Genomic DNA, 12,248 nt, shown 5'->3' with positions numbered 1-12,248 from the left:
TCATAAGTAGTAAGATATACTACTAAATATAGTTTTGATACAGTCTCCAGTGGTCCTCAAACTATGGCCCACAGGCCACATATTGTATTTGTATCTGTTTTGTTTTTTCATTGCAAAATAAGATATATGCAGTGTGCATAAGAATTCGTTCACAGGGGCCCGGAGAGATAGCACAGAGGTGTTTGCCTTGCAAGCAGCCGATCCAGGACCAAAGGTGGTTGGTTCGAATCCCGGTGTCCCATATGGTCCCCCGTGCCTGCCAGGAGCTATTTCTGAGCAGACAGCCAGGAGTAACCCTTAAGCAACGCCAGGTGTGGCCCAAAAACCAAAAAATAAAAAAAATAAAAAAAATAAAAAGTTTGAGGACCCCTGGTTGGATCACAACTAAAGGACTACCTGAAGAAATGGAAACACCTGTTTAACTGAATCTATTTCAGGACTGAAACTTTGACAAGAGATTCTATCAAACAAGTGAACAAATTAGTATCTAAATTATACAAAAACTTGAAAATTTCCAAAGATAATACAACAGAGAAAAACTCATCCCCCAATATATGTCCCTGCAAAGAATTAATTTCATTAAGAAACAGACAAACTTAACAAGGCCAGAGCAAAAGGAGAGCAGGTTGGGTGTGCCTTGCAATGAGGCCAACTGGGTTCAAGCCTGGGCATCCCATAAGGATTCCAGAGCCTGCCAGGAGTGAGTTCAAAGCACAGAGCCAGGAGAAATCACTGAGCACCACCGTATGTGGCACAAAACAAAACAGACAGAAACAGCCAAATCTGCATTTATTTATAGACTCTGAGGAGATAGTACAAAGTGCCTGCCTTGCACAAGATAAACACCATTTTAATCCCTAACATTCCAGGTGGTCCCCAAATAATACCAAGTGTGATTCTTGTGTATAGAGCCAGGAGTAACATCTGAGCATCAATGGGTATGCCCCCTCCACCCACAAAAAAAGTCCTGAGCACAGCTGGGTGTAATCCAAAATCCAAATAAAATAATAAGAGAAAGAAATAATTGAAATATCCACTAACAATAGTCTAATTTAAACCAATCTTATTTCCACTGAGTCATTACAGGTAACCCCAGTATCTGGGCTGAAATGTCTAGTCTTCTCTGGATGAGGCAAGCTGAATCCCCACCCTACCATGAGGCACAGCACCCCACCCATAACCACCAGACCTGACATATAAATGCCCAATTCCACAGCTCTAAAACTAATCTCAAAGAATCACCAAGCTGTTGAATTGTCAGTTCCACAGATCCTAAAACACAACTACATATATGGCCATGTAACACAGCACTGACAGCCCAGTGGGAGCAAGCAAATTCCATGGGAAGTTCACTAAACTCAATGAGTGAAAACAATGATACAGAAGGCTAAATTACTAGCACCTAACAGCTCAGTAAATATTCAATGACTTTAGTACACCATGGTTGAGAGAGATGTGACAAACAATATAAAGTAAATTATTTATGCCTTCTAAGGGGAAAGGCTTGAGGAGTGGGTGTGAAACTGAGAAATCAGTGGGGAAAGATCACTCTGCTGGTACAATAGATGTTGAAATATGGAATACCTGGGGCCGGGCGGTGGCGCAAGAGGTAAGGTGCCTGCCTTACCTGCGCTAGCCTTGGACAGGACCGCGGTTCGATCCCCCGGCGTCCCATATGGTCCCCCAAGCCAGGAGCGACTTCTGAGCACATAGCCAGGAGTAACCCCTGAGCGTCACAGGGTGTGGCCCAAAAAAAAAAAAAAAAAGAAATATGGAATACCTGAAGTAACTAGTTTATGAACAACCTGGTAAATCATGATTTAAAAAAAAGGCAGGGGCTGGAGAGATAGCAAGGAGGTAGGGCTTGCCTTGCATGCCTTGCATGCCGAAGGATGGTGGTTCGAATCCCGGCATCTCACATGGTCCCCTGAGCCTGCCAGGAACGATTTCTGAGCGTAGAGCCAGGAGTAACCCCCGAGCACTGCCAGGTGTGACACCCCCCCCCCCAAAGTCAAAAACCCATGAGGGGCCAGAATGAGAGAGCACAGCATTTGCCTTACATCCAGCCAACTCAGGTTTGATCTCTGACATCTCATATGGTCCCATGAGCCTGCCAGGAGTGATTCACCCCTGAGCACTGATGAGTGTACTCCTACACAATGAAATCCTATGCAGTTATGAAAAAAAAAAGTTTTATGTAACAATATGAAACAATCAGGAGCAAAAAAAAAAAACAAAAAAAAACACAAAAGCATTGTAGAACCATGTATAAGTTATACTACCACTTGTATACAAAGGGAAAATAGAAGCCGGAGCACTAGCACAGCGTAGGGCATTTGACTTGCACATGGCCAAGCCAGGCTGGACCCGGTTCAATTCCTGGTATCCTACATGGTCCCCCGAGCCTGCCAGGAGCAATTGCTGAGCACAGAGCCAAGAGTAACCCCTGAGAGCCACCGGGTATGACATAAAAAATAAAGGGAAAACAGTTAGGGACTCAGTAGAAATTAAGGCCTTTGCCTTGAATGCAGGTTCACATAATCCTGGTTCATTTCCTTGTACAATATATTTTAGAGAGAACTCTGAGGACAAAACTGGGAATAGCCCCCAACTCAAGTAGTGTGGCCCAAAATACCTCTTCACTACCCCCCTGCAAAAAAGGGGAGAAAAAGGGGGCCACAGTGGTAGCGAAACAGGTAAAGCGTTTGCCTTTCATGCGCTGACCTAAAACAGTACCTGATCTCACTAAGTGAAGACCATAGGGTGCAGCACCACAGGATGTGGCCTCAAAATAAAACAAACAAACAAAAAATAACAACAATAATAGTAGATATAAATTAAGAATAAGGCTAGAGGGGCAGGAGAGACAGCATGGAGGCAAGGCGTTTGCCTTGCAGGCAGAAGGACGGTGGTTCAAATCCCGACATCCCATATGGTCCCCGAGCTTGCCAGGAGCTATTTCTGAGCATAGAGCCAGTAGTAGCCCCTGAGCACTGCCTGCCGGGTGTGACCCAAAAAACAAAAATATAAGTAAATAAATAAATAAAGAATAAGGCTAGAGAGATGGTCCAGCTAGTAGGGAACTTCCTTGCCTTGCATGTACTAACCCAGAAAGTTTTCACATGTCCTTACATATTCTCAACTGAGTTATATGTATATATTTTTCTTTTAGTAAACAACAATAATGTGGGGCTGGAGAGATAGCATAGAGGTAGGGCGTTTGCCTTTCATGCAGAAGGTCGGTGGTTTGAATCCCAGCATCCAATATGGTCCCCTGAGCCTGCCAGGAGTGATTTCTGAGCGTAGAGCCAGGAGTAACCGCTGAGCGCTGCCGGGTGTGAACCAAATACCAAAAAAACTAAACAAAACAAAATAAAAAACAAAGGAATAATGTAATTTTTTTTGTTTTGTTTTTGGGCCACACCCGTTTGACGCTCAGAAATCGCTCCTGGCTTGGGGGGACCATATGGGATGCCGGGGGATCAAACCGCGGTCCTTCCTTGGCTAGTACTTGCAAGCCAGACACCTTACCTCTAGCGCTACCTTCCCGGTCCCAATAATGTAATTTGTTAAATGTCTGATTTGTGAAAGGCAATAAAATGTCTAAACAAACATACAAACATAAAAAACAAACAAACAGGCAAAAAATGAGGAGAAAAATTCAAATCTAGTGCCAAAATGATAGTACAGCTGGAAAGTCACTTTGCCATCTATATGTAAACCAGGGTTCAATCCTGAGCACCACCAGCAATAAGACTGAGCACCAATGACACACCCAAAAGACATATAAATAAATAAGTGAGGAAGATGATTTGATGTACGGTGAACTCAAAGTAAAATACATCCTTTTAAGGCCGAGTATAGCTCAACAGTCTGGGTTCATGCAAAGTATTTCTTTACATGTAGGTACAAGATCCCAGTTCTAGCCTCAGGTTTTTTGAGCAAGGACCATCAAAATCAAACCCCAAGCACTGCCACATATGGCTCAAAAATTAAAAAAATAAATAAAGAAAATACTTTCTTGGGCCCGGAGAGATAGCACAGCGGTGTTTGCCTTGCAAGCAGCCGATCCAGGACCAAAGGTGGTTGGTTCGAATCCCGGTGTCCCATATGGTCCCCTGTGCCTGCCAGGAGCTATTTCTGAGCAGACAGCCAGGAGTAACCCCTGAGCAACGCCGGGTATGGCCCAAAAAAAAACAAAAAAAAAAAAACAGGGGCCGGGCGGTGGCGCTGGAGGTAAGGTGCCTGCCTTACCTGCGCTAGCCTAGGAGACGGACCGCGGTTCGATCCCCCGGCGTCCCATATGGTCCCCCAAGCCAGGAGCGACTTCTGAGCGCATAGCCAGGAGTAACCCCTGAGCGTTACCGGGTGTGGCCCAAAAACCAAAAAAAAAAAAAAAAAAGAAAATACTTTCTTTTAAGTACTAGCTTTGATGGAATCTGCACAATTAAAAAAAAAAAGGGGGGGTGGACCAGAGATAGCGTGGAGGTAAGGCATTTGCCTTACATGCAAAAGGACAGTGGTTCGAATCCCAGCATCCTATATGGTCCCCTGAGTTGTGGGGGGGGTGATTTCTCAGCATAGAGCCAGGAGTAACCCCTGAGCGCTGCCAGGTGTGACCCAAAAAACAAAAAAGAGGGGGGGGGGGCGGATGGGTGGCACAAGCTGTAAGGCGTCTGCCTTGCACATGCTAGCCTAGGATGGATTGCAGTTTGATCCCCTGGCGTCCTATATGGTCCTCCAAGCCAGGAGTGATTTCTGAGATTATAGCTAGGAGTAGCCCCTAGTATCACTGGGTGTGGCAAAAAAAAAAAAAAGAAAAGAAAAGAAAACCCAGTTACCCAGTTATTAGGTATCACAAAACAAAGCACAAGTTTCTCCCTTCTATGATTCTTCTTAGCTGTTCACAATATAGCACTACCAAAAGGAGATGAAATAAAGAAATCCTGTGCAATTAGTGCAAAAGATCCCCAAGTCCTGCCCAATGTGATTCTTACCTGCCCTGTTCCAAGAGAACAATATCCTTCCACCCCATCTTGGAGAGGTGATAAGCCACGGATGTGCCCACGATTCCACCACCACAGATGACCACCTGAGCCTGCGCAGGGAGGGCTAGGGAATGTGTGTCGGCAGCTGTGGAACTGCTTCTTGCTGAAAACCATTTCCACCATCCTCGACTGGTTCTTTGTCTTCGGCCAACTGATAACAACAAGTAAAACATCACGTCTGCCAGCTAATAGAAGATCTTACACATTCAACCTAAAAGAGAAAAACAAAAATACTTCATTCTGGGGCCGGAGAGATAGCACAGCGGTGTTTGCCTTGCAAGCAGCTGATCCAGGACCCAAGGTGGTTGGTTTGAATCCCTGCGTCCCATATGGTCCCCTGTGCCTGCCAGGAGTTATTTCTGAGCAGATAGCCAGAAGTAACCCCTGAGTACCGCCAGGTGTAGCCCAAAAAAAAAAAAACTTCATTCTACTGTGCTCAGTTATATAGACAACTATAAAAAGGATTTATATTCATAAAAAAAAAAAAATATATATATATATATATATAGGATTATAGGATTTGTGAGAAAGGATGCATCAATGAATAATATACTTCCGGGGCCGGGCGGTGGCGCTAGAGGTAAGGTGCCTGCCTTGCCTGCGCTAGCCTTGGACGGACCGCGGTTCGATCCCCTGGCGTCCCATATGGTCCCCCAAGCCAGGAGCAACTTCTGAGCGCATAGCCAGGAGTAACCCCTGAGCGTTACCAAGTGTGGCCCAAAAAAAAAAAAAAAAAGAAGAAGAATATACTTCCATCAAATACTATATATCTACTGAATTCCATATACTTGGCTAATTATAGATAGAGCAGGGAACAGGAATGTGTGGGTCCCTGATTTTATACAACTCAAATTGAAGATAAAGCAATGGAAAAACAGCTAATACATAAATAAACTGAGTAAATAAAGTCAAAAGTGATGGTATGACTAGGGAGACATCTGAAATTGCATGACCAGAAAAGCAGGGATGTAGTTCAAGTGATACAGCACATTCCTTACATGAGACCCTAAATTTGAACCCCAACACCACAAGTACTTCTTTCCCCAGCCCTAAGAAATGGGCTTGGCATTCACTATTTTTTTTTATTGCATAAAAGACACAAGGTCAGTCAGAATGGTATTTATTCGGTACTTCTGATGAGATAATAGTATAATATCAACCATGAGGAAAAAAATAGGCCCATTGGGTCGGGCGGTGGCGCTAGAGGTAAGGTGCCTGCCTTGCCTGCGCTAGCCTAGGACGGATCGCGGTTCGATCCCCCGGCGTCCCATATGGTCCCCCAAGCCAGGAGCGACTTCTGAGTGCATAGCCAGGAGTAACCCCTGAGCGTCACTGGGTGTGGCCCAAAAACCAAAAAAAAAAAAAAAAAATAGGCCCATTTGGGGACAGAGGATCACACACACACGCGCATGGAAAAGCATTTTTCATGGGGAGGGGGGAGAGATGGTTCAGAACATGTACAATATGGAGCTGGAAATCCAAAGCTACCAACCCCCAATCCTATGGTTTCAACTAGTGACAGAGAATTACCTATGTTCCTCAAATACACAATCTTTTAAATCCTCCTAGACTCTTTAACAAGAAACACTAAATGACCAACCAGGTGCTGGTAACATTCTGATTTGTAATTCGCCCAGGCAATCTGACATTCACTATTAACAAAATAAAATGAGGGCCTGAGCAATAGTGCAGCAGTAAGGTGTTTGCCTTGCACACAGCCAACCCAGGACAAACCTTAGTTCGATTTCCAGCGTCCCATATGGTTCCCCGAGCCTGCCAGGGGCGATTCTGAGCACAGAGCCAGGAGTAATACCTGAGATCACCTGGTTTGGCCCAAAACCAAAATTAATTAATTAAATAAAATAAAATGAAATAATAGGATAATCAGGAAAAAGATGGTTTTAAGAGACCTGACAGCACTTGAGACCCCCAGCTAACATCATGTACAAAGGTAAAATCCAAATGGATTAAAGACCTCGATATCAGACCTGAAACCATAAGGTGTATAGAACAACACGTAGGTATAACACTCCATGACATTGAGACTAAAGGCATCTTCAAGGAGGAAACTGCACTCTCCAAGCAAATGAAAGCAGAGATTAACAGATGGGAATATATTAAGCTGAGAAGCTTCTGCACCTCAAAGGAAATAGTGCCCAGGATACAAGAGCCACCCACTGAATGGAAGAAACTATTCACCCAATACCCATCAGATAAGGGGCTAATATCCAAAATATACAAGGCACTGACAGAACTCTAAAGAAAATAACATCAATCCCATCAAAAAATGGGGAAAAGAAATGGACAGGCACTTTGACAAAGAAGAATACAAATGGCCAAAAGGCACATGAAAAAATGCTTCACATCACTAATCATCAGGGAGATGCAAATCAAAACAACTATGAGGTAACACCTCACACCACAGAGATTGGCACACATCACAAAGAATAAGAACAAGCAGTGTTAGCGGGGATGCGGTGAGACAGGAACTCTTATCCACTGCTGGTGGGAATGCCGACTAGTTCAACCTTTCTGGAGAGCGATATGGAAATTCCTCCAAAAACTGGAAACTGAGCTCCCATACGATCCGCTATACCACTCCTAGGAATGTACCCTAGAAACACAAAAATACAATACAAAAATCCCTTCCTTACACCTATATTCATTGCAGCACTATTTAGCATAGCAAGACTCTGGAAACAACCAAGATGCCCTTCAACAGATGAATGGCTAAAGAAACTGTGGTACATATACACAATATTATGCAGCCGTCAGGAGAGATGAAGTCATGAAATTTTCCTATACATGGATGTACATGGAATCTATTATGCTGAGTGAAATAAGTCAGAGAGAAAGAGAAAGACGGAGAATGGTCTCACTCATCTATGGGTTTTAAGAAAAATCAAAGACATTTCTCAACAATTTTCAGAGACAAACGAGGAGAGGGCTGGACGTTACAGCTGACCTCATGAACTTCACCACAAAGAGTGATGAGTTTAGTTAGAGAAACAACTACATTGCGAACTATCCTAACAATGAGAATATATGAGGGAAATAGAATGACTGAAACTCAACCACAATCATGCTTGTAACCAAGGTGTTTAAATAAAAAATATTAAAAAAAAAGAGAGACCTGACAGATGATAAAGGATCATTTATAAGTAGCCCAGACAGACCATGAGTTTGAGCAAAGGTTCTGAAGAGATCATACTTTGACAAGTCCAGAATAGAAAGGAATTCAGTGTGTTGTACATGATGAACAAGGGGATATCACCTATGACATAACTGAAAAAGTAGGCTGATGGAGCTGCAGAAACAGTAGTGCCTTGGGTATGGTCCCCCAAGCCCGGCAGGAATAACCCCTGAGCATCACCAAGTGTGACAAAACAAACAAAAGTAAGTAGACAGGGGCCGGGGAGGTGGCGCTAGAGGTAAGGTGTCTGCCTTGCAAGCGCTAGCCAAGGAAGGACCTCGGTTCGATCCCCTGGCATCCCATATGGTCCCCCCAAGCCAGGGGCAATTTCTGAGCGCTTAGCCAGGAATAACCCCTGAGCATCAAACGGGTGTGGCCCAAAAACCAAAAAAAAAAAAAGAAAGTAGACAGAAACCAAATGCACACAGCCCTTGAGTTCTACCATGCAGAACTGGAATCTGGGTCACACCCGGCGGCGCTCAGGGGGAGCTCAGGGGTTACTCGTGGCTCTGTGCTCAGAAATCGCCCATGGCAGGCTCGAGGGACTATATGGGATGCTGAAATTTGAACTACTCTCTGTCTGGTGTTGGTTGCATGCAAGGCAAATGCCTTACTGCTATGCTATCGCTCCGCCCTAGAGAAATGAAATTTTATATTAAGTGTAAAAGTAAAAAAAAAAAAAAATCTTTCTCTCCAGAAGCCAGATTTTTATTTTTTACAATAAGGTGTTACCTGATCACTACTTTGTCACCTTCATCTTTTTTTTTTTTTTTTTTTTTTTTGTGGTTTTTGGGTCACACCCAGCAGTGCTCAGGGGTTACTCCTGGCTCCAGGCTCAGAAATTGCTCCTGGCAGGCATGGGGGACCATATGGGACGCCGGGATTCGAACCGATGACCTCTTGCATGAAAGGCAAACGCCTTACCTCCATGCTATCTCTCCGGCCCCCATCATCTTTTTTTGTTGTTATTAATATTTCAGGGGGCTGGAGAGAAAGCATAGAGGTAGGGCGTTTGCCTTGCATGCAGGACTCCTGAGTGTCACCGGGTGTGACCCCCCCCCCAAATTTTTTTATTTCAATGTTTTTTTGGTTTTTGGTTTTTGGTTTTTGGGCCACACCTGGTAGTGTTCAGGGGTTACTCCTGGCTGTCTGCTCAGAAATAGCTCCTGGCAGGCACAGGGGACCATATGGGACACCGGGCTTCAAACCAACCACCTTTGGTCCTGCATCGGCTGCTTGCAAGGCAAACGTCTCTGTGCTATCTGGTGGACCATATGGAATGCCAGTAATCAAACCCAGGTCCGTCCTGGGTCTGCCACATGCAAGGCAAACGCTCTACCGCTGTGCTCTCGCTCCGGCCCATTTTGGGGGAGGGTAGTTTTCATTTTTGGGGGAGACACACCCAGTGACGCTCAGATGTTACTCCTGGCTATGTGTTCAGAAATCACTCCTGGTGGAGCCGAAACAATAGCACAGCAGTAAGGCTTTGCCTTGCAGGTAGCTAACACAGGACTGACCCGGTTTGAATTCCAGCATCCCATATGGTCCCTGAGCCTGCCAGGATCGATTTCTGAGCACAGAGCCAGAAGTAACCCCTGAGCGGTGCAGGGTGTGACAAAAAATATATATATATCACTTCTGGCTTGGGGGACAATATGGGGATCGAACTGAAGTCCCTCCTAGGTTAGCATGTGCAAGGCAGACGCCCTACCCCTTGTGCCACCACTCTGGCCCCTCAATAAAATTTCTTGATATATTACTTTTTTGTCTTGACCTATTCATAATGTATTTAACTACATGACAAACATTTTCGCAAAATATCAAATATGGGGCCAGAGCAGTGTCGCAAGCAGTAGAACATTTGTCTTGCCCGCACTGAGATCTGACCTGGGGCAGGCTGCAGTTTGATCCCACAGTGTCCCGTAGAGCTAGGAGTATCATCGGGTGTGACCCAAAGCAAACAAACAAAACCATAAAAAAATAATATATATATATATATATATATATATTTATATACCAGGGGCTGGAGAGATGGCATGGAGGTGGAGTGTTTGCCTTGCATGCAGAAGGACGGTGGTTCGAAAATCAGCATCCCATGTGGTCCATAGAGTCTGCCAGGAGCGATTTCTGAGTGTAGAGCCAGGAGTAACCCCTGAACACTGTCAGGTGTGACCCAAAAAAAACAAACAAACAAAAATATACATATATAGAATGATCAGGAAAAAGGAAGTTTTAAGAGTCCTGACAGATGAGAAAGGACCAGACAAAAGATGAGCTTGGGCAAAGGTTTCTGGGACAGGAGAGAGAGTACAGTAGTTAAGGTATTTGCCTTGCATGCAGTTATACACAAAGTGATATTACAGAGCCCTGAGCAGTCAGATATGGCCCAAGAACTAAAAAAAAATGAGTTGGGGCCGGAGAAATTGCACAGTGGTAAGGCGTATGCCTTGCACCCGGCCAACACAGGACAGACCCTGGTTCGAATCCTGGCATCCCATATGCCCCAGAGCCTGCCAAGAACGATTTCTGAGCACTGAGCCAGGCGTAATCCCTGAGTGCTGCTGGGTGTGACCCAAAAACCAAACCAAAACAAAACAAAACAAAAAGAAAGTTAAATAAAAGCAGTAACTCAAAGTAAACACATTCAAAAGGTAAATCCTTCTCCCCTTATTACAGAATCTGTTCCAATTCCTTTAATCCCCACTGGCCACCCTATACCAAAATTCTGGGTGTTAACTTCCACTTTTTCTCTCAATTCTTCTGTCCAACCATCAGCCCCTAACTCTGAATTTTCCTCAGACTGATTAACCCCCCTCTCGAGTCTCCAAAACCATTACCTGAATAAAGGCTACAGGCATTTCTCACATCACTGCAAGCTCTCCGGAAAGAGATTCGTCTCTAGTCTGCACCCCAATCATTCTCTCCAAAGCCCAATCTACACCCCACGACGTTGAGCCACGCTCTGAAAACGAAATTTCAGATGTCACACTCCAACTTAAGAAACTTCATTGCGGGGCTGGAGAGATAAGGAGTCAGGAGTCACCCTCCTGGAGCATCACCGAGTGTGGCCCCAAAAGCGAACCACAAAAACCAATCATTACTTCTGCTTAAGCCATGAATGACCTCAGGGCTGGTTCTGCTCAGTCGGGGAGACCCAAACCCGTGCTCAGAGCGACGCCCCAAAATATCCCCGCCCTAGGTTGGTACCAGGTTGCACCTCGCTCTAGCGGGGCGCAGGGATGAAGCCTCGTAAGCAATGCGATAAACTCGGGCCCGGCCAGGGAACCGCCGCGCATTCCAGGCCCAGGGAAAATCCCCGGGGCCCGGAGCCCCGCGTCCCCAACGCCTCCAACACGCTCGACCCCAGCGCGAGGTCATCCGGCCGCGGGCTCCCGGCCAGGCCGAGGACGCGCCTGCCAGCCCCGAGGACCGCCGGGATCGAGCTGGACGCCCAGCGGGACCGGCCGCCGCGTCTTACCTCCGGGACCCCCGGGGCTCGGCGCTGGCTCGGCGGCCGACAACAGTCGCGGCGGGCCGGGGACGCCGGAAGCGGGGCCGGGCGCGGGTCGCGCGACTTCCGGAATGCCGCGGCCGCGACCTTCCGCGCTTTACGGCCCCCGCGGAGTGGACCCAGGCGTTCACGCATGCGCGGCGTGACGTCACCAGGAGGCGCGTCCGGGACACGTGGGGCTTGTTTGGGTCTCGCGAGGCTCCGCCCCCGCGCTCCACATTTTCGGTTGGAGGGTGCAGCGGGGGTTACCTTGGGTTTCCAATTGGGAGTTCAGGCCTAGTTGATCGCATCGTTTATTTTTGAAGGTGGACAAGCTGACTTGCGGGGCTTTCTTTGTGCCTCTCCTCAAAGCTTGACCGTTGCCAGACTGTTCCCAAGTGGTTCTGCAACCCAAAACTACTATCTTGAGGAGCAGAAGCACCCTAAGGCTACAGAACAGAAAGCTCTTTTTTTTTTTCTTTGCAGAAAGCTCTCTTAACACACACATATATATATT

General features: G+C 46.0%; 1 protein-coding gene across 1 annotated transcript in view; it reads right to left on the bottom strand.

Annotated features, from left to right (window-relative positions):
* PDPR (pyruvate dehydrogenase phosphatase regulatory subunit) overlaps positions 1 to 11,739 on the bottom strand; it is a 42,770-nt gene extending 31,031 nt beyond the window's left edge. Inside the window, exons 1-2 of the mRNA XM_049786346.1 lie at positions 11,720 to 11,739; positions 4,998 to 5,259 (exon numbers count right to left, since the gene is read on the bottom strand). Of these exons, the coding sequence (XP_049642303.1) occupies positions 4,998 to 5,221 (224 nt within the window). The 5' untranslated portion in view covers positions 5,222 to 5,259; positions 11,720 to 11,739. The remainder of the gene's footprint in view (positions 1 to 4,997; positions 5,260 to 11,719) is intronic.
* Between the last annotated feature and the right edge of the window lie 509 nt (positions 11,740 to 12,248).

Source organism: Suncus etruscus, chromosome 14 (assembly GCF_024139225.1).
Source record: "Suncus etruscus isolate mSunEtr1 chromosome 14, mSunEtr1.pri.cur, whole genome shotgun sequence".
NCBI classification, from domain to species: Eukaryota; Metazoa; Chordata; class Mammalia; order Eulipotyphla; family Soricidae; genus Suncus; species Suncus etruscus.
This window is presented reverse-complemented; position numbering and strand designations above follow the sequence as displayed.